Source organism: Equus asinus, chromosome 15 (genome assembly GCF_041296235.1).
Source record: "Equus asinus isolate D_3611 breed Donkey chromosome 15, EquAss-T2T_v2, whole genome shotgun sequence".
Taxonomy (NCBI): domain Eukaryota; kingdom Metazoa; phylum Chordata; class Mammalia; order Perissodactyla; family Equidae; genus Equus; species Equus asinus.
This window is the reverse complement of record NC_091804.1, coordinates 49,132,619-49,158,447: the sequence shown is the minus strand read 5'-3', so window position 1 is coordinate 49,158,447 and position 25,829 is coordinate 49,132,619. Positions and strand designations below refer to the sequence as shown.

Here is a 25,829-nt window from a genome sequence, read left to right as displayed (position 1 = left end):
TTCATTAAAACACGTCTGTGGGATTTTCTGGATGTTATATGTAGAGAATCCTCTTCTCTGCCATTAATGATAATTTTGTCTCATTCAGACCCTCATGCTGCTGCGCCCCGCCTGCCGTCTGGTTCACCGGGCTTGCTGGGATGTTTGGTGTGGTGTTGGGTAGAGGGGGTGATGACCAACATTCTTGAATCGTTCCTGATTTCAAAGGAAACATCTCTAATGATTTACCCTTGGTTTGTAGATTCCTTTCTCCAAGTTAAGTTCCTTCCCATTGCTAGTTTGCTAAAGTTGTTTGCTTTTTTTGGCAAGGGATATTTGATTTGTTTTTTAGTTATGAGTGGATGTTGAGTTTATCAAATGCTTTTTCTGCAGCTGTGGGACTTGCCTTCATGGTATTTAAAACGGAATGGCATTGCCGGCTGCTCCTTCTCCCGCCTTCCCTCTCCTTGGTTGTCCTCTGGCTTCTGCTGCTGCGCCCCTGTAATTCCTGGAGAGTGCCGGAGCCAGCAAGGAGCCCCGGGCTTCCCCTCCCTATGAGCGCACACCTGCTGCCGGTGCCACGCCCCCTCCTGCCCCGCGGCCGCGGAGCCTCTCTCCTGGGGCCACGCCCCCTCCTGCCCCGCGGCCGCGGAGCCTCTCTCCTGGGGCCACGCCCCCTCCTGCCCCGCGGCCGCGGAGCCTCTCTCCTGGGGCCACGCCCCCTCCTGCCCCGCGGCCGCGGAGCCTCTCTCCTGGGGCCTCGCTCTCCTGTGCTTGAACCTAGCCCTCTGAACCTTTCCTATTTCCAGCTGGCTCCTCAGTGTGTCCTTGCCCACTGTGCGGGAATGGGGACACCCTCCCTCACTCCTCCCAACAGCCAGTCCCAACTCTCCTTGTGTCCTTTTGGTGTTGCTTCATTTGGGAAACCAGTCAGGCCCCTCAGATCAGGTCAAGAAGTGTGTGCTCTTACAGAGCTGAGCAGCTGTCCTTCGTAGCACAGACTGCAGATGCGCGCCAATAGCATCGATTGAGTGTGGCATTGATTGGATACCAGGGGTCATAGGCTAGTGCCTGCCTTCTCCAGCGTGTAAGAAGCTCCGGGAGACGCTGCAGCGTTGCTGTGTGTTTCTGGTTTTTGTTGGTGCTTGCACATAGTAGGTCCTCAGGGAGTGTTTACTGACTGACTGAAGGAATGAATGAGTGCACTTCGGCTCCTCAGAGCCCCTCGTTTTGCTACTTCCTCTCAGGGATGTTGTGATAAGTGAGGTTGCCAGAGAGTTGAAGTTCTGCTATAAATCACGTAAGGTGCGTAGTGTCTGCTGCCTGACCTCAGTTTCCTTGAAATTGTGCACAGGGTTAGCACTGTTTAAAACGTTTTCAAAACAAGCAGGACACTTGGAGTTTAGTTTAAGCTGCTGCAGACCCAGGCCCCAGATGGCCCTCCAGCCTGGCTTCTGGAGCCTCGCCCTCTGCGGTGTGGACTGGCCCTGTCTGGAGCAGCGAGATGCTCTTCTTGCCTTTGACGCTTTCAGGTTGGTCCCTCTTTTCTGACCCTTTGGCTAATAAATACCAGCTGACTAGCCAGCCGGACATGTGAGAGGGTAGAGATGTTTGTCTCACTCTGGACAGACCTGTGGATTTTAGGTTAGAGAACAGGATTCTGACCCATCCGAGGAAGCAGAGCTTGCTGAGCAGAGTGCCATTGTGGATGACTGAAAGGAGAGTTCTTTTGTCTCTGCTTATTGATCTTGAAAAAGTCCAGAACATTCCTCCAGAGCATCCTGTGCATTCTTTGCCTTGGTGTTCATGCTGATCCACCTGTCCTGTTTCCGGAGCTCACTTGGGGCTCTGGACACGCTGTAGCTTTGTGGAGAGTGGTGGGTTCTTTGGGCACCTGCTTCCGGGCTGCCTGCCCAAGGTTTTGGTAGGAGTGTTTGCTTGCTTGTTCTTCTTTTCTTAATCTAGAAAGAACTTTGGGTGAATGACAAAAATACTCATACTATGAGAAGAGAAGTTTACAAGAAAGTTGGGGGAAAGGGAAGATAAAGGGAAGATAAGATGGAGCTGAGGTCAAGTGCAGAGTGCCCCCTTGGGGGTCTGCTCAGTTGCTGGGGGGTGGCATGGGCACAAACTGGGAATGGAGCTTCTACCAGTCCAGGCAAAGGGACACCAGAGTATTGTCTGAGCGGAATGCAGAATCTGCAAATGAAAGAGAACACATTAAAATTGTGATTGGATAAAAGTTCTCTGTTAGTGCAGAATATTTAGGACTTTGGACATAAGAACGAGAGTTAACTGTGCTCAGGCGTTATGCTAAGAGTCCAGGAAAGTTGAAGGGAGGTTTACTAAGCCCTGCTAGTGTGCTGGCTGGCCTCGTGCAGGGCCTCCCCGGCAGCTGATTTGCAGGGTCCGGGCCACTGGCTTTGGTGCTGGGAGGGTGGGGGTTTGGATGCCCCAAACCCTCACCCTCAGCCACCTTGGCTGTGGGTCCAGGGCTCCCGGGAAGGAAGCGGGGAAGCCTCTGAGGGCTTTGGGTTTCAGGGTTTTGAAGATGAGAGAAAATGAGAAACCGGTGTTGGTTAAAGGATGGACGGAAGAGAAGGCAGGAGTGGCACCAGGGCCTGAGGTGTTTCCAACAGAGGCGTTTCTCCGGAGATGCAAAGAAAAACCTGCAGGAGATCACGGAAGTGGTTTCCTGTTGTTGTATTTACAAGCAGGAATGAGGGCCTCAGGCGAAGTGTGCTCAGGCAGATGCACGGACACCACAAAGTGAGGGGCTGCTGCCCCATGTGAGTGTGAGGTCCAGAGCAGCCCCGGGCCAGGACTGTGTGGCCGTGGGGTTGGAGGGGGAGCCTGGCTCTCGCTCAGAGAGACCATGTCCTCTGTTGCACCTGTTGGCAGGGGAGCCAGCCACGTCTTTTCTGGGGCAGTGTTTTCCCTACGCCTTCCAGAAAAGCAGCGAGATGGGACGAGGTACTTAGAGCCACAGAGCCCTGAGCTTGCAGAGTGGGGCACGTAGGCCCGTCCTTTCAGTGTTCATTAAGTGCGAGGCCCTGGCCCCCCTGGGACACACGAGGCAGAATGGAGTGTCCAGGACCAGGGGTGGGCAGATGTCCACGGGAGAGAGTACCTCGGCCTGGAGGGTATGTGCAAGAGAGCACTCGGCCGTGGCGACTGTAACGGGACAGTGTGTACAGCCTCGGGGACAGGAATGGGGACAGTACATGGGCCGAGGGGCAGTCTTGGCAACCTTGGGCCACACAGGTGGCACCCCTTGGTGGTGGACCTGGGGGAGGAGGGAGGTAGAAATGGGCCCAGAGGTTTGAGGGGTCTTCAGAACCTGTGGGCCGTGACCTTCCTGACATCCTGTCATCCAGCACTTGGTGGGACTGTTTTTCTTTTTGTGATTTCGTTTAAGTGGCAAAGCGTTCCTAATGCCAATTTAAAGAACTATAAACACTATGCATCTTCTCGTGGGACACAGACACACTTAGGTGCATCTTGACCATATTTTTTCATCTCTTAAGTACGTAGCTCAGCATGCACATGTGACTTTTACGTAAGTTGGTCACGTGTGTTGTTCTGCAGTTGTCTTTTCACATCAAGAACACGTGTCCCCGCCAGCACACAGGTAGACTGCGTCCTTTTTGCTGGTGCGTGGTGTCTGTGGTGTGGCTGTGGCCAGTTGGCCTCCCCCCGTCCGCTGCTGGGCGAGTGTCCCACTGCACACAGACCCAGAACTGCAGTCACTGGGTCAACGGACATGTGCGGCAACACTGGTGCTGCCAAAAAAGACCCTCCCAGGCGTGTGTGCACTGCCCCACTCTGCAGGGTGGATGATAGACACTGAGCAAACCCTGTGCTTGTGTGGCACGTGGAAACTGCCACCTCATCGAGACTCTTGCCTCGTCATGAGGTCGGGCATCTTTGCTGTTGCTGGCCCTTTGTGTTGCTTTTGGGAATTGCTTGATATGTTTTTTGGCCAATTTTTTTTTTATTTTTTAGGAATACTGGCCCTGAACTAACTGCTGCCAATCCTCCTCTTTTTCTGAGGAGGACTGGCCCTGAGCTAACATCTGTGCCCATCTTCCTCTACTTTATATGTGGGACGCCTGCCACAGCATGGCGTGCCAAGTGGTACCATGTCTGCACCCGGGATCTGAACCTGCGAACCCTGGGCCGCTGAAGCAGAATGTGTGCACTTAACCGCTGGGCCACCGGGCCGGCCCAAGGCCAATTTTTTTTTTTTTAATTAAGATTATGATCCAAGGCCAATTTTTAAAGTAGATAAGACAGGTGTGGTTACTAGCAACTTAGTCAAATTTTTGGGCAAAATTTTGTTTTCAGAAACTGTACTCTAAACCTGTTCATTACAAAATTTCAACCTGTCTGAAAATGTTTGATGTAGGGAAAGACACCTCTGCTCCCACCCCGCCACCCCCCCGGCCTCATTCTCATTCTCCAGTCCATCCTGTGGGGAACAGTTCTGCCAGGGGATTTGCCCGTGTGCATGCATGTGTGCATGCGTGCACATGGTAGTGAGTTCTTAAACATAGCGTCTAAGGAGTTCGAGAGGACACGTACTGTCTAAGTTTCAGCAAGACTTTGAAAGTGGCTGTGTCGAGTGAGGAGGCTCAGAGATCAGGCGTAGGGGCCTGACGCTTAGGCTGTTCTCTGCTCCAGACGTGGACTGGTACCTGCTGGGCAACGGTTTGCCAGGCCAAGTGGTGGGAGGCCCGACTTGAAGGCGGGAGGAAGACAGGAGAGACCTGGCCATCTGAGGGCTTTGTGGGGTTTTGTTTTAATCTAACATGAGGTATATTTTCTAATCTGTAGCGTTCGAAGGCGTTGGTGGCACAGTAAATCAGCGCCTCCCGTCGCCTGCATCGGCAGGTGTAGCTCTGGCCGCGGCTACTCCCGCCTTGGCCTTGGCCCTTGCCCTCGCCCTGGTGGGCTGTGTTTGCAGCTGGCCTGAGGAGTGTGGTTAGAATTAGTTTTCTCTTCTCTGAGCATCAGATAAAGGGCAGTTTTGCTATTGACTAATTTTCCATTAAGCTGGCTGAGCTTGCCCTACCGAGGTGACAGCGGAGCATAAGGAGTGGCTCCCAGTGCTCCCCCCAGAGGGAGGCTCGCTCCAGACCACCCGTCACGGAGCCAGGGCACAAACGGGCCATGGAATGGCGATTTTTAAGAAAAAGTCATAATGCACACTGCTAGGCAGGGGAGTTTTTATTGCTGGGTTTTATTAAATGACTGGAAAATCACTTTAACATTTCAGGGCTGTTTTAAAGCATGTGTCTACTTACACCGTAAAGCAAGTCTAAGTTGGTGTTAGACTTTTATGTAAAATGCTACGCTCGGTAGTTTTTGGATCACATACCATCTGTGACGTTAATGCTACTTGCTGCATCTGTTCAGCTGAAGGGATGTGAAACTCTGGCTGCTGACGCACTGTCCGGCGTACAGGCTGCTCTCTCCTGGCCCTTGGAGGTGTGATGGGTGTTTCCCAGAGGCCTCCCCTGGTCCTCACTCCTTGGGCCCGCAGCGCTGCTCGCTGGCGCGTCCGGTGCTGGCCATGTGTGTGCTGTCGCGGTCGCCTTCCCTCAGCTCTCCTGCCCCGCCCTCCACCTGCATGCCTACTGCATCTGTATGTGCCTGCGCCCCACAGTGCTCTGTTCTCCCCCCTTGTCCAGCCCCTGGGCTGGCCCCTGGCCCCTGTCGGTCATCTGTTGTGTGTCCGTGCCTGGAGGCCAGGAGCAGGTGTGCGGGGACTGACTGGGAGTGTGTGTCTGTCAGGTATGAAGGTAGCAGGGTGCCTGCTGCGGGGGCTCGGGTCAGAGTTCCTGGGAACACATCTGTTTACCTTGCCCTTGTCCTCTCTGCTCCCCCCAGCAAAGCTCAGTTCACTAGATTTGCATCTCTAGATAGCAAAGCATTTCCCACCTCCAGTTTTTATTTTGAAAAATTTCAAACTTAGAGAAAAGACTAATACAGTGAACACCTGTGTACTCTCCCCCAGATTCCTGTTGCTGACAGTTTTATGAAAGCCAGTTCATCTGGAGCTGACGTGGGGCCGGCGTTCATAGGTGCGAGCCTGTGCCTGTCACACGCTGATGGAGCCGTTAGGCAAGTGCTCCGTGGCTGCAATGTCCTAAATGTGCCGCTCCCTGGGGGATGGTGTCTGTGGTGGACGTCAGCATCTTCAGGTCATAGTCGTAACAGGGCTGTGCCTCTGGCATGGGCTGGCTTAACAAAAACGTGTGTACGCATGCACCTTACACATTACATGTAGATACATTCACATGTCGATAATTTCTAAATCTTACCGAAGTGTGTCAGTCATTTAAAGTTATCTTGTACTTAGAATTCGAGGAGATAACATTTGGGGGTGTTTTGGGGCCGGAAGTAGCCCTGGCGGGACGAGGGCTGAAACCACCCGTGCAGCCGGCGGCGCGAGCCCCGCTCTGAGCGTTCTCCACTTCGAGCGCCCGAGGCCAGGACGTCAGGGCCGGTTCTCGGTCCCGAGCCTCGGGAGCGCCGGCCGTGCATGCTTCCTTAAGAAACAGTGACACTCAGCTCGGAACCCCGCCCGTGGGAGTTACAGCTTGGAAGATGCCACAGTCCCTGACTGAGTAGACGGGTCGCGTATCCTGGCAGGCTCCCTGGGAGAGGAGGGGAGCAGCTCACCAGCCGGGAGAGAGGGGCTGGGCAGGTGTTTCCTGACCGCTGCTCATCTCTGTCGCATCGGTAGAGTGAGTTGTGCCCACCGTCGTAGGCCCAGTGCGTGGCACATAGTCAGTGTTTAATGAATCTGTGACTTAGATGTCTGTGAAGGTGAGGTGAATGGTCTTTGAGTAACCAATGCAGAAAGTTATTTATTTGGCGAGTACATTTTATCCTGCTCTGAAGACACAGGGATGAAGAAGACAGTTGTGGGAGGAAGGATTTTGTGGTCTGAAGGAGGAGAAACGCAGCATGTGGGGAAGTGAGGGCCTGGGGTGGGCACAGGGTGTGCCCAAGTGCTGGCACGTTGTAGGCTCCTGAGCTTCTCTTGAATTCATTCCTTCGTGCAGACAATGAGGACCGCCTGTCAGAGTTAGTCCTGCCCGCGGGGAGCTCACATGAGGGGGCACAGACATTAGGGAGTGATTGCACAGTTCTCAAATTGCAGCTGTGACAGATGCCCGAGGCAGAGCTGGAGAGAGGCTGGCTCGCCCGGGGAGGGCCGGGCAGCTTCTCCTGAGGATGCCGGGCTTCAGTGGGCTCCAGAGGGTGAGGTGGGTTAGGAGGCAATTGGGAAAGAGGGAAGGTTCTGGGTGGAGGTCCTGTGGTGGGCAGCGGCTCTGTGGCTAGCGTCTGCATGCTGCGAGGTGAGACTGCAGAGAGGTGGGGGCTGCCCTCAGGGGCTTGGAGGCTGCCATAGGGAAGATGGCTTTATCCCAGGAGCCGTGGGAAGCCACCGAGAGCTTCCTGGCAGGAGAGTTTCTGAGAGATCACTCTGTTGTAATGGGAGATTCATGCAGGTGGTTCCATGTGTCGGTAGCTCATGCCTTCTTTACTGTGCCATTCTGTGGACGTGTCAGCCATTGTTGGACCTGTCATCTCTTGGTGTACTTATGGGTTGTTACCAGTTTGGGGCTGTTACAGATAAAGCTGCTATGAATAACTCTTGTAAGTGTCTCTGTAAGGGTATGTTCTTCCCTTCCTCCTGGATGTATACCTAGGAGTGGAAGGCTGCGCCAGGCTGTGTTGAACTTCTTGAGAAACTGCAGGATGCCTTCCCACCAGCAGCACTGGAGAGCTCCACTTCCAGCGCACCCTCGCGGGCACTCGAGACGGCCAGTCTTTACTTGGGCCAATTAGTGGGTGTATAATGGTATTGCATCATGCATTTAATTTGCATTCCCCTAGTGACTAGTGATGTAGCATCTTTTCATGTGCTTATTTGCCATCTGTATATCATTTTTGGTGAAGTGTCTGTTCAAATCTGTTGCCCATTTTTTTTTGAAGAATATTAGCCCTGACCTGACATCTGCCACCAATCCTTCTCTTTTTGCTGAGGAAGATTGACCCTGAGCTAACATCTGTGCTCATCTTCCTCCATTTTATATGTGGGATGCCTGCCACAGCGTGGCTTGATAAGTAGTGTATAGGTCTGTGCCCAGGATCCGAACCGGCAAACCCTGGGCTGCCAAAGTGGAGCACACGAGCTTAACCACTACACGGTTGGGCTGGCCCCTGTTGCCCATTTTTTTGTATTAGGTTGCTTGTTCTCCTGTTATTGAGTTTTGAGAATTCTGTATATGTTCTGGATACAAACCTTTATTAGATATACGCTTTACAGAGATTTTCTCGCATCCTGTGGTTTGTCTTTTCATCTCTTAGCAGTGTATTTTGAAGAGCAGAAGTTTTTGATTTTGATGAGGTCCAGTTTATCAATTTCTTCTTTTACGGATTATGTTCCTGGTATCATATCTAGAACATCTTTGCCTAGCCTGAGGTCACAAAGATTTTTTCCTGTGTTTTCTTCCAGAAGTTTTAGAGTTTCAGGGTTTCAGTTTAGGTCTAGGATCCGTTTTGAGTTGATTTTGGTGTGTGGTGTGAGGTATGGATCCAAGTCAGTGATTCCATATGTGGACACCCACATGCCCCCGCATGTTGAGAGGTTGTCCTTCTCCCGCTGAAGTGCCTCTGTGCCTTTGCTGAGAAGCAGCTGTCCATGTATTTGTGGGTCTATTTCTGGCCTCTGTTCTGTTCCTTTGATCTGCTTGTTTCCCGTTAGGCCAGTCCTACACTGTCTGGATTACTGTAGCTTTCTTGTGAATCTTGGACTCAGGTAGTGTTGGTCTTCTGACTTTGTTCTTTCTCATGGTAGTTTTGGCTACTCTGGAACGTTTGCATTTCTGTATGAATTTTGGAGTTGGCTTGTCCGTTTCCACACAGAAAGCTACTGGGACCTTGATGGATTGCGTTACATCTGCAGGTCAGTTTGGGGAGAGTTGATGTCTTAATGATGCTGAGTTTCCTTACCTGTGAACAAGATATGGTAAATCTCTGCAGGCATTTGGGTCTGCCTTAATTTTCTTCAGCAGTTTTTTGAGTTTTCGGCATATGCTAGGGTGAAGAAAAGTTTATGATTTTACAACAGCATCTGAGGTGAAGGGAACTGCAAATGCTGGACCATGATTTGGATCTGAAGCTTCATTTTTAACTAAATATTCAGAAATGCAGTGACGTCAGCACTCCCAGCACTTCAGCAACAGCGTTTTCTCCTGGGCGGTTCTTCCTTTGAGTCTTAAATTGGCCCCTGTGAAGATGAAAGAGAAAACATTTGGCTTAGTGGTAAACAGGTTTTAAAAGTGAGACGCGCCTGCACACACGGTTGCCGCTCGGGTGCCTGCTTAAAGAGACAGGACAAGCCTTGAAGGAGAGAAGCGCCCGGTTCCGGCATGCCCCTTTTCACACTCAAGGTCGTGTCCATGCTCGCTGGTGCCACTGTCTGGTGGCACTTTGGGGGCCAAGAATGAGAGTTTATCAGAAAGGATGGTCAGAGTTGTGCGTTTTGTGGGTGAGAGCAAGAAGGGGTGTCCCTAAAGTACGGGCAGGTCGTGGCCCTGACCAGCTGCTCTGGGAGGCGGGCAGCCCTGAGCCTCCTGTGGGCTGTGTGGGAGCCGGGCTCCTTTCAGAGGCAGTGCTGCAGCATCTGCACGGCTTGGTGCGGTGGTGCGCTCCGCTCCCTTGTGCTTAGGTTTTGGGAGGGTGAGTGTGGTGCCAGAAGTAACTCAGGGCCCTGCTCACTCGCGTGTCTTCACCGCTGCCAGGTTTGCTGAAGTCACAGCTCTGCAGGTTTCGTCACATTTTGGGGGTAATGTGAAAGGCTAAGAGTAAAAGGAACATTTAGGCCGTAATTCAATCAGCCTTACCAGTGCCTGTGTTGGCATCTTGTAGAGTCTGCTGCCATTGGAGAGCTTGGGGACCTGCTGGAGGGGAGCCTCTGGGCAGGCGGGGTGGCCTTGTCATGCTTTGGCCTGGTGGATGCTCCTTCTTCCATGCTCCTCCTTCCGCCAGCTGCAGCCTGGGGCCACCAGGTCCCTGGCCATCCGGTCGGTCCTCCTCAGAGCCTCCCCAAGCTCTGTCGAGCAGTTGGGAAGCGCTGCGCGGTGCTCAGTGTGAATTCTCCAGCTGGATTTCAGACTGCGCCTCGGCGGGGCGTTTCTCTACTCCTGTCTTGATTTGGCTTCTTAAGTGACAACGTTGGGGTTTGGGGGAATGGGTTCATTTTGCACGTTTGATTGTGGGGGGCTTTGCCTTTTGTACCATTTTTGCAGACTCTCAGTGAGGTCTGAGAGGTGACAGCACTAGGGACCCCCTTGGAGGTGAGAGTGAGGGCAGGGCTCTGGTCCCTCTGACCTGGGCTGCCATTCCTTGCTCGTGTCCTTGCAGCCCAGGCCATTTTCCCAGGCAAGATCCCCTCCGGGGTGGGGAGCCTCTGGGCTAAGGTGGAAGGACAAGCCTGTGTGAAGGGGTGTCACAGGCGAGGTCAGGGGGCTGGGGTGCAAAGCTCCCGGTGCCGACTCCCCAGGGTTTGCTGAAGAGCGTTTTCTCCGAAGTGATGTCTTCCAGGTGGAGGTTCCCAGGCCAGTCGAGAAATCCCCGTTTAATTTGTAGTGTGGCTTTGGCTGACCTACATTTTGGTTAAAAATATAGTAAAAAGTGTTGTTATGAAAGGGATCAGAGCGACTGTCACCCTGGGTGTGAGCCCTTGAGTGTATCTTGAACTCTGGTGCTCGAGGCGGGGTAGGCTTCCTTCAGTCATCAGGAACTAACTCGTGGTTGCCTCAGTGCTGGGATGGGGGGATGTGGCCCCACAGAGCTCGTGGGGCTGGCCTCCGGGAGGACTCTGGCTGCTGGACACTCCGCTTCCCGCCCCAGAAGTGCGCCTGCCTCCCAACAGGCGGGTGTCGTGGTCCTGCCGAACGAATGGGCACGTGGAGGCTCGGTCACTGCCAGTCGGTGCAGCCTTGAAACTATGCGTTGTAGTTTTAAAACCTGAGCTTTCACAATAGTGAAAAATAGAAAATAGCCTGTCTTCACCAGTAAAGAAATTAGAAATACATTTTGGATGAAATATTATATAGCCACTGAAAATTATGTTTTTGAAGAATGTTTAATGACACGGAAAATGCTTATGATACAAGAAGTGAAAACGAGAAAATACCAAACTGAATATCACAAAATGCTCTCCATTTTCTTTACAGTTATCAGAACACGTATGTTGTACATATGCACGTAGGATAGCGAGTGGAAAGAAATACACAGCCCTATTAACCAAAGCAGGTAGGATTGCAGGAGATTTCTGTTTCCCTTGTCCGTCACTGCACTTCTCAAGTTTTCTCTCGTGAGCACTTATTTCTATACTAAGAGAGAGAGTAAGATAATTGAAAAGGAAAATCTAAGTTGTTTCTGTCTGCGTGGTCTGGCTGCGTCTTGATGATTGTTCGTGCAGTTGGCGGTTTTGGTTTCAGTGTTCTGAGTGGAGGAGAGGGGAGACGGTGAGGGCAGAAGGAGCCGGGTGGCCGGGCGCTGTGGGGTGAGGGCGGGAGGGTGGCTGCGAGGAGGTGTGGCTGCGTCAGGAGGCAGAGCCCAAGGCCTGGTCTTTGTTGTTAACTGCCTTTGGGAATTGACCACATTGGGCTGATTCGGTGAATCCGAAGGGTCTTTTGAAATGGAAGTTGTGTTTACCGTGGCAAGCTTGGCCTTCTTCTTCCGTCATTGAAGGGTCCGATGAGTATGGCCCTCCATATACAGCCCTGCTTGGTCACTATTGAAACAAAACTGCCAGGGTGCGTGTGTGGTGTGGGTTTTAGGTGCGTTTGTGTGGGAAGGCACTGTGGTGTGCCAGGCGGCTGCTTCAGGTGCTCTTGGAGGAGTCACTCAACCGTGGCCTCGGTGGCTGTCTGTAAGGTAGATCCCTTCCCTGAGCCGCCCCTTGTGCACACTGAGGCTTGGGAGGGGGTCGCCTCCTGCCGCTGGGCCAGATGGATGTCCCCAGGCCGTGGTGCTGCCTGTAAATGCAGGCGATTACCTTTTCATGACCTTTCATCTGTAATTTAAATTAAATTAAGTTAAATTTTGAGACAAAGTTGTGTTTCTTTGCCTCTGCATGAATAGAAGCTGTACACTTATCTTTCTGTTTGTGATGAATGACTATAACCAGAGTGTACAAGATCCAGAACTGTGGTAACGTCCTTACAACGCGGCCTGTGACGCAGCAGTCGGTGTTCTGTCTTGGGCTGTCACGTGTGTCTGACTTTTCTTTTTGTCCAAATTAGTGGCTGTGACACACTGTTCTCCCAGCACAGCACCGGCCGCCGTGTGCACGTGAACTTCCTCCGCCTGAGGCGCCCGTGGCTGCTCGCGGTCGTGGGAGCATCATTGCGGCTGTTCAGTCGGTCATTTTGAAAGCATCCTGGCTGCCTGTGTGTCCGGTCGCGTCGGTCGGTTTTCTCACTCTTCCTCTTCTGTACTCACTTGGAGGCATTTTCAGTGCCCGAGCCAGGTGAAGTCACCTGCTTGGTCACACAGTCGCTTCTGGGCTGAACTTGGATCTTTCCCTTGCTGTCATCCTCACCACAGGCACACGGCACAGCAGGCACGGTCTATTTTCCTACACCTTTACTTTGTTGGCATTTTAACCACAACTCTATTTCATGAATATTTATTTAAATATTCCTTTAAATTTCCGTAAATGTAATTGTTTAAGCAAAAAAGCATCTGATAATTAAAGTGTATACATCCACTGCCACATCAGCAAGTTTGAAATCGGGGTGTTAGGCGTAGGTGCTGGGGGAGCCTTATGGCCTCACTGCCCTGCCGCTGGTGCGCTCTGGGCCGCTCAGCCGCATTGAGTATCGGCTTCTCAGAATTCTCAAGAGGAAGGAGCAGGGCCTCTGAATGGGTGAGTGAGTATGATGAATGAATGGTCGGGTGTGAGAGGACGGCATCAGGAGGGGTTTACCGAGCTTTCTCTTTTGGTGTCCCTAGCACATGCATGGACCTGGGTGGGTGGCTGTACCAAATTCCCTGAGGGTCTACACCCAACTCTGGTGGTCATAGCTGACTCAAGCTGCACCCCCGCCCGCCAAGCCTTTCCTAAGTGTAGTGGGCACCTGCCGGGGCGCCGACGTCTGTTTCAGTGAGCCTTCCGGGCCTTTCTCTTGGCAGCGTGTTAGCGGGCTCCAGGGTTTGGAGATTTCAGCAGTGAGTTATTTGCAGCAGCTGAGTTTTTGGTTTTGTTTTGTTTTTTCGATTTCAGCATGGTTTATTTTAAGAAAGGGATGTTTTGGAGGGAAGCTCTCTTAGTGGGCATGAATGTGGTTCTTTTGGATCAAGAATTGTAGACGTGAACCCAGGCAGGGGCCTCACTGTTGTTTCTTGATATCATGACGGGTGTTGAAGGAGCCGGGGCCAGCAGCTTCAAAGACATCTCAGGCTTCCCTGATCGCTCCAGCTCCTGTCTGGTTGGGAGGGAAGGCCTGGCGTGACCGTGCGATGGCCAAGGGGAGCCTCTCAGGTTTGCTGTCTCCTTTCTGAGAGTACCGTTTGTAGCTCGCCTTGAGGGGAGGAGGAAAGGCTGCAAATGCAGCAGGCTTCCGGGCGTCCGAGGCTTGGCCAGCGTGGATGTGGAGATGCCTCCCTTTTCGTCCCATCTGTTTTTCACTGATGCGCGCGGCGCTGGGCTGTCTGCTGGGGCCACGCTTGAGGAAGAGTATGGTGTTTGAAGCTGTCCTCTGCAGCTCTGTCATAGCTGTGTCATGGGAAATTGAGTGTAAAGGTCAGACAGCTGAGGTCCTGTTTCTCATGGAATCTGTGATATAATTGGTTGCTGGTTTTTGAGCTAAGATTAATGCCAAACCTGAGGATAGGATTTGCATTCCAGTGATTTAGCTCAAGTACCGTGAATTGCGAGTGGTTTTCCCTGAGTGTTTATGTCTCTGTGTTGTGGGTGTCCCAGGTCAGCTGTGGGCACAGCACTGCCCCCGCACCCAGGAGGGCTGTCGGGCGTGCTGTGTCTCTTAGGCCCTGCCAGCCGTGTGGATAGAAGAGAAGGGGTCGAGAGCCATGCTGCCCACCTCCAGAGACGGAAGTGGGGGCAGGAGATGGAGTGACTTGCTTGAGATCTGAGGCCCCAGCCACAACGCCTCCCCGACACCTGCCGAGTGGTGAACTTGGCCACGCCCAAGGCAGCGTGAGCCCTCGGCAGCCGGTGTGGGGGAGAGTGTGTGGCTGTGGGGACTTGTGCCAGGCCCTCGGGGTCCCTGCGCCTGTCTTCCTCATCTTGAAAGTAGGTACATGGCCATGCAGGCCAGCGTGGGGTGGCTGTGTGGCATGCTTGGGGCAGTGTGGCATGCAGAAGCTTTGCTCCCTGGCTTATTTATAAAAGGAAGTCTCAATTGCTATTAGAATTCCATGAAAAAAACCTTTTGAAGTTTTTTCGTCCTGTGTACTATGTTTACTGGCAAGTGTGTTTAGAGTTCAGTGACTTTGTATGTTTTACAACTTCTCCTTTTTTCTTTTCAGAGCTGTCAGGCTCCTCTCTGGTAGGGTCAGTGCCTTCATCGGCTGTCTGGGGTGGGGCGTATTTCCTGACACCAGCTCTGCTTTATCCCCAGGTATGGTCCTCGTGCGGAGCGAGAATGGGCAGTTGTTAATGATTCCTCAGCAGGCCTTGGCCCAGATGCAGGCCCAGGCCCATGCCCAGGCCCAGCCTCAGACCACCATGGCACCCCGTCCCGCAACCCCCACCAGCGCCCCTCCTGTCCAGATCTCTACCGTCCAGGTGAGTGCACACCTGCGCCCCACCACGCCCACCTGCGGGGAGTCTGGCTGGATCCCTGAGGGTTGAGGAGGGTGGCCGTGCTGCCTCTGTGGGCTGTCCTGTCGTCCACTGTTGGGGCAGCTGACGCTGGTGTCAAGGACAGCACTGCTTTGAGGGGTCAGCCCCTGCACCCATGCACTGCGAAACTGTGGGTCCCGGCCCCTTCCCTTCTCTCTTGACTTCACCGTCCTGTGCCTCAGTTTCCTCTTCTGCAACGTAGAGATTCTACCTAGTCGTCCCTTGTAGGGCTGTTATGAGGGCTGAGTTAAGACATTTAAAGTGCTGAGAGTAGTGGAACAGAGTGAGCACTGAGTAAGTGTCAGCTATTATTATCAGGGAGGCGCATAAGAACTTTACAGGATTATGGTAAATGGTCCCCCTCCTCCCACGCACGGATATCTAAGCCTTGTGGGGTTAGTTCCCTGACCCCTGAGACTGTGTCCGGAGGACAGGTTCTGATACTTGAAGCAGAGTGCCTGGGACGTGCCCCTCCCCGAGCAGGCGGCGTTCCTTGTCAGTCTCGTCGTCTCTGTTTGGGCACGTGCCAGCACCTTACGTTTCCGCTCTCTTTCCTGGTGCTTTTCTCTCTGGTGCCGTAATTCTGCTATTCTGAGCTAGTTGGCTAGTTAGAAACTAAAGTGGAGACTAGAAAGATCTTAAGAACTCTTTTCTCCTGTGATTTCAGCAGCGTTCCCCCTGGAGTTGAGGCCCCTACATGGTCGACTGAGGTCATGTATATGCTCAGAGACTCACAAAGTACCCACCTCCCCATTTATTGAATGTCTGAAATAGCTCAAAACAGTGTTTTCAAAGTCTGTAGAGTTCTGTTAAGTAAGATGCAGACGTAAGACATTTGTGGTTTCACTTTAACTCTTGGTTGTGTGTGTCGCCATCTGACTGTCAGCATTTTTGCTGTCAGTCTCCTCTCATACCAGCTTCAGCGTCCCCTTGCTCAGGACTGAGCTGTCTTTCTGCCCGGGATTAGGGTGTCAGCAGGCTGCCTGGGCCACCGTCTCCTTTACTTCTCTTCTGTAGCACTGGGGCTGGTCTTTAGACCCAGGGGACATATGCTTCTTATCACCTTCATCACTTTTTTCGTGCTTGTGAGCAGGATCACCAGAAATCCACACCGGAACTGATTTCCCAGCTATCTGCATTCTTTGAAGACCATTTTTGGTAGACTTTGTTAAAGGAGTCTAAAGATTTCATCATACACTTTTTACTTTGGTAAAACAGTTTAGAATTGGGTGGCTTCATTGAAAGTTGTGAATGGGCTTGTGGACACACTGGAGTGGACCGCTGCCCTGTTGAAGGGTTGATGTGGGGTGCACTGGGTGGCGGAGAATTAACTTTCACTTGTCGCTCCTTTTAGATGACTCTTACTTATTTTTCAGGCACCTGGGACCCCTATTATTGCACGGCAGGTGACCCCAACGACCATAATTAAACAAGTGTCTCAGGCCCAGACGACGGTACAGCCCACCACAGCATTACAGCGCTCGCCCGGAGTGCAGGTGAGACGTGGCTCGGGGTGGCGGCATCCTGGACGCGGAGGCGGGGCTGCTCGAGTCTGGCTGGTGGATGCGAAGTGGAAGTGGCGTTTAGTGAGGAAGGCTCTCCTGAAGAAGGTGTTTTTATCTGACTGCCAGCACAGGGTGGGCAAGGCTTCCTTTTCTTTAAAGCCACACGGAATTTAACACCAGCAGCACTTTTAAAAGCGCTCCATTATGTAAGAAGCATAATTAAAAATGTCGTCTTATTAATATTTGATTGTAAGGCATCTCCGAAGCAGAAAGAGTCTATAGTGTAGACAGTTTGCGCGTGTGCCTGTTTGCCTGTAAACGCATTGATGCATCGTGATAGCAGCTCTTGTGTGAGCATCGAGTCCCAGCACCCTTCTTACTGCTTATGTGTGTTAATTTGTGTAATTCTCACAACACTTATTGATGAGGCATTGCCCAGTGAGGTGTGAGAGGTTCTAGAACTTGCTCTTGGTCTCAGCCAGCACAGCCTTGGAGCCTGCACGCTGGCCGCCAGGCTGCACTGCCTCCCTGTGTCCTGTGTCCTTCACCTTCAGTTAATGAAGTGGTTCCAGAAGCGTTCCCTATCAACCCTGGTGGGGTTGGTGTGTTTGTTTGTTCTTTAAATAGTGTTTTAAGCTGTGGGAAGGGAGAGTGTTCTAGAGCAGGTGCTGACTCTCCCTTGGCGTGTTTTGATGCTCCTGACAGCTCAGCCACTGGTCTTAAAGCTGAGGAGAGGGGCCATGCCCCGGCTAGGCTGGCCCCTCCCTTGACAGAGGAGGAGACCCCCGGTCAGGGAAGCGCCTGCCCTGGCCGCCAGCTTGCAGCAGCCAGAAGCAAAGTGCTTCAGAGCTGTCGCCGTTCATAAGGGTTTGTGAGCGTCCATCGTAAGTGCATGTTAGCGGCTTGCAGGGTTTGCTGTCATAATACTCAGTTACCTGTCATAAATACAGTGTTAGCCATGTTTATTAGGCATCTGCGGCGTGCCAGGACTGTGCTTCCATGCATTGCTGATTTATGTGTAACCCCCAGCGCAGTGCTGTCGGGTCGGCACTGTTCCCATTCCAAGCGAGGAAACCGAGGCCGAGAGGTGGTGTGCAGCAGCAGCTTGTGGAGGCCGGGGAGCACCCCCACCCCCGCGCTCTCTCCACTCTCTCTGGGTCTCGTCTGCATTTGCCTTTCGGCGTCTGCAGTGGGGGACACTGCCCTTCAAACAGCTCACAGAGCGGTGCAGCCCCCAGTGGATGAGCTGCAGCAGCGGTCGTCTGTGCGTCAGGAGCCTGTGCCCAGGAGACCGGAGCGTTCCTGCGACAGAGTCTTTCCGCCCAAGTTGAGTCTGAGTTTCAGTTGTGGTAGAAGGCCGTGCCTTCACTAGAGTATGCTGTACTCTCCTATGCTTTACTGTGCTTACTCCGCTGTGCTTGACTATATACTCTACTACACATTCTCCATACTATAGTGAAAGGTGATTTTTCTGAGAAGGTAGTGAAGCTGGTAGTTTTTGTGTCAATTTTAGTGGAAGGTAAACTTATGAAAGAGGTAGACACAATCTCAGTATCGTCCGGGTGGAACATGGGTTCATTGGACCAGTAGAAGTAAATGTGAGGCATGATTGTGGCGTGAAGGAAAACTCCCAAAGGATGACAGCCTTGGATATTTCTGGGTGTCCAGAAGCAGCTCCACTGTCTTCCCCTCGCTACCTAGAGGTGGCTGCTTGGTTTGTTCTTTTATGTTTTCTTCCTTTGAAGTTTTTTATTTGATGTTTTCTAGTTGCAAAAGTAACACATGCTTAATGTTACAATAAAAGAATACATAGTTTATGAAGAAAAGGCCCATCATCTCTTCCAGCTCAGTCTCTGCCAGCTCACGTTCCTCCCTTGAAACAGTGTCCACAGCCCTTGAAACGGTGTCCACAGCCCGGGGAACTGGGAAAACCTTAGAGACCTGCGGAAGTGCCGGGTGCAGGTCGCAGCTGCCTGCCTGCTCCAGGTGCCCTTGGAGCGCCCCCAACGGAGCAGGCGGGCAGGCGGAAGCAGTCACGCTCGGGGCCTATGCTGCCCCTTACTTTCACAAGTCGTAAAAAAGTAACGTTTAAAGAATTGGAGAGAAAATGCTGAAGGCTAGATTTACAAATTGGAAAACTACTAATTAAAAAAACCCAATAAACATTTGTGTCGTGATTGTTCATGTAGAATAGAAATCTCGGGAATCTGGCTAAGCCAGCAGTTTGAATTGCCCCACTTTATGATTGATGGGTAGCTGTTCATTTGCTTAAATGCATTTGTTTAGCAAAATAGCCCCTCCCTGCTAACACTGACTCCCTTCGGTTTCTCAGGTCTGCTCTGAAAAACCCCCTTTTCCATGATGTTTCTTGATGAGACTTGCTTTTGAAGAGCAAAGCAAGGTTGTTCTGGTAGTGGAGGGGCCAGGGACCCCCACCTGATCCGATCCCTGTGGGAGGGCTGTCGCGTGGATGTGACGTCCTGCCGTTCTTGTCGCCAGCCTTCTCTCTGTAAACCAGATGATAGGTTTTTCAGTTGTAGTTTCTCTGTTTTTTTAATTTCCCAGAGATAGGATCTGGTTTAGTTATTAAGAGATGATTTAGGGGCCGGCCTGGTGGCATAGTGGGTAAATTTGCGCAGTCTGCTTTGGCGGCCTGGGGTTTGCTGGTTTGCATCCTGGGTGCAGACCTACACACCACTCTTGAAGCCACAATGAGGTGGCATCCCACATAGGAGAACTCGGAGGACCTACAATTAGGACATACAACTACGTACTGGGGCTTTGAGGAGGTTAAAAAAAAAAGAGGAAGATTGGCAACAGATGTTATTAGCTCGGGGCCAATTTTCCTCACCAGAAAAAAAAGAGATAATTTATACTGGTCACCATGTGACTTTTAAGATCGACTTTTGACAACCAGGTTCTTTCCAGCAATTGACTTCATTTCTATTAGTTTTTGCTACAGGTGCAAAATATTGCTTCCTCAGGCACTCAGGACTGCAGCCCTCAGGGGCATGGTTTATCGTGGAGCCTTCCGTGGGTCCCTTGAGGGTGCCTGTCCCGCCAGCACACACCTGTCCGGTGGGGAAGTCTCATTTTCTTATGAGGGACAGGAAGGCTGTCTCCCCGTAGCCTCTATTTACCTCATGTTTTGGATTCTTGCAGCCTCAGCTTGTTCTGGGCGGTGCTGCCCAGACAGCTTCCCTCGGGACGGCCACGGCTGTTCAGACGGGGACACCTCAGCGAACGGTCCCAGGGGCCACCACCACCTCCACAGCTGCCACGGTGAGTGCTGCCTTGCCACGCCGCTCACCACCTCCTGGGCAGCTCAGCCCACCCCCTGCTGGTCAGGAACGCAGCTCAAGGCGCCTGGTCCACATGTGGCCACACGCTGTCGCCTCCTTTCCTCCCAGGGCCCCAGGAACTGCTTGAGGCCTGCACGGGGAGCCCCAGCCCCAGATATGCAGATGAATCTGGGTCATGGCCCTGACGAGGTGGGGTCTGAGGGCAGCAGGAAGGACCCTGTCTTCCCGTGCGAGGCTCGCAGGCCATACAGAAGTCTGCAGTGGTAGAAGGAGCCCTGACAGCTGCGTCTGAAGGGGGAGCACGTGGACTCAGGGACGCTGCTGTGTGTAGAGCCCAGTGCCATCCGTCTGTGCTTCTGCTTCCAGGAGTTTCCCTCCATGGGAAAATCTCAGAACCAGTGGATCACACTTTATGACTTTTTTCACGTTTCTTTGCTAAGTATTTTTTCATCATCTTTAGCAGCTGTGTCATAATTTAATTCCTTTTATTATGCATTTAGATAGATATCAGTTTTTCTTTATGATAAGCGACGTTATGGTGAACATCTTACAGATTCATCTTTTTTACATTCATGGTTATTTACTCAGTTCCATGCCTACAAGTAGAATTGCTGGCTAACGGAGATGTAACTTGGCAGGCCTCTGCTTTGTTGGTCAAATGGTCCTGAGAGCACATGTCCTGGTTTATACTCCCATCAGCAGGCTGTGAGAGTTACTGCATTTTCTTGAAAGAAGTTTAGAGAAGAAATACACGTTGTTTATATGCCTAGACATATCTTAGTTAAACCAAAAGCTATGATGAAAATCTGCCTTTTATAGACCTTTGCACTTGTATCTTTTTAAATTGAATCCAGGAAACTATGGAAAACGTGAAGAAATGTAAAAATTTTCTATCTACGTTAATAAAACTGGCTTCATCTGGTAAACAGTCTACAGAGACGGCCGCTAATGTGAAAGAACTAGTACAGAATCTACTGGTAAGAGAACTTCCTCTTGGGCCCTTTGCTGTAAAGTGTTGTGTTTGCTGTTAGTGGGGCCGTTGAGGACGCTCAGGGCGGCAGGGAGGAATGCCCGTGAAGGCGTGGGCAGGCTGTGGGTGAAGGGACAGTCCTGCCAGAGGCGTGCATGGCCCAGCTGGGGACTCGGCCTTGAGCCTCGGCGTTCTGGGGACTTGGCAGAGAGGTTGCCCTGCCAGCGAGGCCAGCGCCCGGCCTCCCCTCAGCCCTGCCGTCTGCCGGCCCGTGTACCCCTAGAGTGCCCTGCGAAGAGCGGGCCCTGCCTCCAGGATGTTTCTGGAACCTCCTTTTCCAGATTGGTTGATTGCCATCTGAAAGTGTCATCTTAGCCTCACAGGGGTGACTTTTAAATACACCCGATAGAGGACGTTTTAAAGATTCTCTCTCTCCTCTGTTTACCTGTTTTAATGGAGACGTGTAAACCTGTACAGAATGGAAAGCAGAGGCGGGTGAGCCCCCAAGTACCCATCTGCAGGTGTCATCAGTTGCCAATTCAAATCCAATTTTGTACCTGCTGCATCCCCTCCTTGCCACCCTTGCCTGCCTCACCAGTCCTGTAAATATTTCGTCGCTGGTCTCTAAGCAATGAGGGCACTTCTTACACACGTAGCCGCCACGCCGTGATCAATGCACAAACACAAGACTCCCTCCATAGCCCTCAAGGGGTGAGGCCTCGAGAGCAGCCAGCGTTCACCCCTCCCAGGCCCTCTCAGCATCTCTGACAGCTTGTTCCAGTCGAGATTCAGTCCAGTCCATCTACTGAGTTGACTTTATGTCTCTTTTAACCTGAGCGTCCCCTCCTTCCTGCCTTTTTTCTTTCTTTGTCGAGGAAACCTGGTTGGTTTAACATCTGGCCTTTCGAGTGTTTTTCTGTTGGTGGGGTTTGTCAGCCCTGGCTCGGGGCTCCTCAGGCCTCCCTTCTGAGTGCAGCCAGCACAGAGCTGAGAGTAGGGTGTAGGGGGAGGCCCTCCCACCCCCGGGGCTGCCATGGACACGACAGGCTGAAGGACAGCACCCCGCAGATGGCGTGTCCTCTGCTGAGAGGGCTCTGCCCCATGCTCACAGACCACATGGTTTTTGGTCTGGAAAAGAGAGAAGTCACGCCCTTGCAGGCAAAGGATTGCTTCAGACGATGTACTTAAATGTTTTCAGGACACTTATAGATTAAAAAATTATCTCACCTCCCATGAGAAGCAAGAACTCCCAGCTTTTTGTTTGTTTGTTTTTGTTGTACCATTTTACCTTCTCATGAAAATTTCTACTTAGGTGCCCTTCCTTTTCACCCCCACTGTCCCTCGTCTGGGGTCCCACCCCCTGCTGAAAAACTTTGCTGTTTCTTGCTGCCCAGATGAGGCTGGTGCTGCCCCGCTACCCCACGCTCTTGTCAGGGCACCAGAGCCCCCTTCTGCCCTTCTTAGATCAGTTCTCCACAGCCCTGGCTGTTCCCTCCTTGAATTTGGCGTCTCTTAGCACGGGGCTGGGCTGCTGGTAATAGGTGACCCCAAATTAGGGAGTGCGGGCCGGGCACAGGCTTGCTTTCCTTGTATAGGGTCCTGGTGTCAGCAGGCCTGGGCTGGGGTGGTGTTTCCCCTCTCAAGGCCTCCAACTCAAGGGTGGCCCTGTGATGTCCCATCCTGTCACCCCTCTCACCCTCCCTATCCTCACACCAGACCTGCTTTGGTTTCCAGAACAGAATTGTGCCCCTCTTGTCTGGGCTCTCGCTTCCTCTCCATGGAACACCTGCCCTCCCTGCCCGGGGCTTCCACCTGGCGGCTTGGGGGTCTTGGCACAGGTGTCATCTCTTCCAGTAAAGTGTCCCTGAGTCCCCGTCTGGGCTGCCCTGTGGCTCCTGTGCTTGCAGCTCTGACTTTGATAACGAGGTTGCTTTTAGCTAGCCCGTCTCCCAGAAAAATGCCTGACACGTAGCAGGTGCTTGGTGAACGTTGAGCGAAGGCTGGGGTTGAGTGAGGGACTCGTGTGGAGACGAGATGCAGACCAGTAAGCCGCCCAGGCGGGGCCATAGCCGTCAGCTCAGCCCCCACGAGGGTCCAGGCGAGCCTTCAGCCGCACACCTGGGAGGCCCGTGTCAGTTGAGACACCAGCACCCTGATTTTCCCGTCACCTCCATCCAACACGAGGCCTGGCAGAAGGAACAGCTGACCGTGAAATGCAAGAGCAGAGTAGTGCTGAGCGAAGAGGGGGGTGTGCGAACTTTTATTCACGGAGTAATTTCAGTCTGAATTTTATTTTTAAGGATGGAAAAATCGAAGCAGAAGATTTCACTAGTAGGTTATACCGAGAACTTAATTCTTCACCTCAACCTTACCTTGTGCCTTTCCTGAAGGTAATTTCCAGACCCTCACCCAGCTGCGCGCCTGCGGCAGCCGGGGGCGGGCTCCCTCGGAGGGAGGGGCGGGTCTCACAGGTGTCACCAGTGTGTTGGGCAGTTTAAAGCTGTGACAGAATAAGTTTTCTCTTAGAGGCTTTTCTGTGAGTTATGAGACCCTGACTGTGGCCGTCCTGTTGTGTGGCAGCAGAGGGCCCGAAGCGCCTGTGCTCCCCGGGCAGAGGGGAGCCACACCGGGCGGCCCGTGAGTGTGGGGCATGGGGGAGTGCTCACCCAGTCAGGACCAAGGGTTCGTCCCTCTTAGATAACCTCTGCTGCCGTAATGTTCTTGAGCGCGTTTCAGACGTACTGCTGCTTTGTTGCTTTGTTTTGTAAACCAACTTCAGCCGGTTCTTAGGGAGAATAATCCTGTGGGTGATAGCGAGGCGGGCGTTAATGAGTGCTGGATGTTGAAAAGCCCAGCATCCAGAGGCGTTTCCTTCAGGCTCTCAAACCCACACTGTTTAGCTTGAGAACTTTTTCTCAGAATTGGATGTTTCTGAGTTTGTGAGAAAGGAACTCGATGCCAGTGCTGCCCGCCAACCCCACGTCTGTCTTTCCGCCCAGAGGAGCTTGCCCGCCTTGAGACAGCTGACCCCCGACTCCGCAGCCTTCATCCAGCAGAGCCAGCAGCAGCCGCCGCCCGCCTCACAGGCTACCACCGCGCTCACGGCCGTGGTGCTGAGCAGCTCGGTGCAGCGCACAGCCGGGAAGACGGCAGCCACCGTGACCAGCGCCCTCCAGCCCCCTGTCATCAGCCTCACGCAGCCCACACAGGTTGGCGTTGGCAAGCAGGGGCAGCCCACGCCACTGGTATGAAGGCGAGAGCCTCGCCCGTCCCTCCAATGCCCGTCTGCCTGTCTCTTAAATAAGTCACTGCGGCTCAGAGGGACCTCCTCAGGCAGGCAGGGAGCTCCCGCTAGGAAGAGGCTTGGGTGTCGTCTTAAATAGTAGTGTCAACTGGAGGCCGGCCCCTGCCTTTTTGTCATGCTCAGTACAGCTCGCATTTGGAGTGCTGCTGAGTGCCGGGGCTGGGGGGGCTAGGCTGGACGCAGAAAGCAGGCTGGCCGGGTGGGTAGCATCTTGAGCAGGCACAGAGGCCGATGTGTGCTGGCTAGCGGAGTGGAAGTTTCGTCAGGGCAGCGCGGGGCCTGGAGTAAGAGGGGACATGGCCACACGGCCAGGATGGGACTCAGTGCCAGGGGCACTGCCCTGGAGCTCGGCCATGGCATGGTGAGAGGGGCAGGCCATGTCTGGGGGACAGTAGGAGAGGCCCTTCTTGAGGGCCAAGTTGAAGGCAAGATATGGGAAATCGCCCCCAGGGTAAAAGCCATCTTGCCTCTTAGAGAAAATAAGGAGGAAAAAAACCCTTGCCCTGGAGCCCCCAGGCAGCCCCAGCGGTCTGCTGTATCTGGGGAGACATCTCATGCTCACCCATCACTGAGCTCACAGACGCTCCTCCAGGCGCCGACCTCAGGGCCCACACGCAGCTCCCGAGTAGCAAACCTGCCCTAAAGAGTGTGCCTTGATGGTAGTGCCTGACATGGTGCCACCCAACCGACCCTGCCGTGGTCCTGCTGCGGCTTCCCTGTCCCCGGCCAGGTCAGGGGGACCTCAGGACGGGGCGCTAGTGGCTCTCAGGGAGAGGTGTGCTCACGCGGCCTGTGGGCTCTGCTCCAGGTGATCCAGCAGCCGCCCAAGCCTGGAGCGCTGATCCGCCCCCCGCAGGTGACGTTGACGCAGACGCCGATGGTGGCCCTACGGCAGCCACACAACCGCATCGTGCTCACTACACCCCAGCAAATTCAGCTGAACCAGCTGCAGCCAGGTGAGGGCACGTGACCACGGGCCACCCCAGACGCACAGCCTGTCCCGGGCCACTCGCTGGAGGATCTTGTTTTCTTGTTTTTTTATTGTGTCATACACCTAATATAAAATTTACCATTATAGCCATTTTTAGTGTACAGTTCGGTGTCATTCATTACATTTACAGTGTTGTGCAGCCAACGCCTCCGTCAATATGATTGTTTAAATTATATATAGTTAACACTGCTAGTTTCTTTATTCCTGCGCTTAAAAAGGTTTGGTGAGATACAGGAAAATAAATGCTTGAGAGATGCCACTTTTACCTCTAATTTGGGTAGTAATCTAATGTTTTTAAACACTTGATTGTGGCGGGCGAGGGTGCAACGCTCTTCCTCGGGCCATTGAGCTCCGGAGCAGGGGCTCCTTTCAGCAGAGCCACGAGTGGCTTCCGTCGCGTGCAGGACAGTGCACGCTCTGCCGGTATGTGTCGGTGGGTGCATCCTGCGTCTCTTGTTTTGCAGTCCCTGTGGTGAAACCTGCTGTGTTACCCGGAACCAAAGCTCTTTCTACTGTATCGGCACAAGCCGCTGCTGCTCAGAAAAATAAACTCAAGGAGCCCGGGGGAGGCTCATTTCGGTAAGGAGTGAGCCCGCATGCGCTGTCTGTCCCATAGCGGGTCCTGCCCCCGGCCCTGGCCACTGGTGGCTTTGAGCCCCTGTTCTTTCCATGCTTAATTCTGACCTTCGTGTGCATGTTTTCACACAAAGTTAGCTCAGGGAGGTTTGCTGCAAGACACATGACAAGACAGCAAACCAACTGGTTTTCTGTGTGAACTGATAGAAAATTCGTATTTATTGTATTATAGCTTAGTATTCTGAGTGCATCGCAATCATAATACAGAAAGCTTCACTCGCCCTTCTTTCAACATCAGAACCTTCA

The 25,829-nt window shown here is 52.7% G+C and overlaps 1 protein-coding gene across 2 annotated transcripts in view; it reads left to right on the top strand.

The window, feature by feature from the left end:
* The window catches only part of TAF4 (TATA-box binding protein associated factor 4), a 76,000-nt gene that overhangs the window by 29,548 nt on the left and 20,623 nt on the right, over positions 1-25,829 (top strand). For both annotated transcript variants that reach the window (XM_070486203.1, XM_070486204.1), the window contains 8 exons: positions 14,652-14,818; positions 16,252-16,371; positions 19,543-19,662; positions 20,537-20,659; positions 22,953-23,042; positions 23,652-23,897; positions 24,765-24,912; positions 25,412-25,526. In XM_070486203.1, the coding sequence (XP_070342304.1) occupies positions 14,652-14,818; positions 16,252-16,371; positions 19,543-19,662; positions 20,537-20,659; positions 22,953-23,042; positions 23,652-23,897; positions 24,765-24,912; positions 25,412-25,526 (1,129 nt within the window). The remainder of the gene's footprint in view (positions 1-14,651; positions 14,819-16,251; positions 16,372-19,542; positions 19,663-20,536; positions 20,660-22,952; positions 23,043-23,651; positions 23,898-24,764; positions 24,913-25,411; positions 25,527-25,829) is intronic.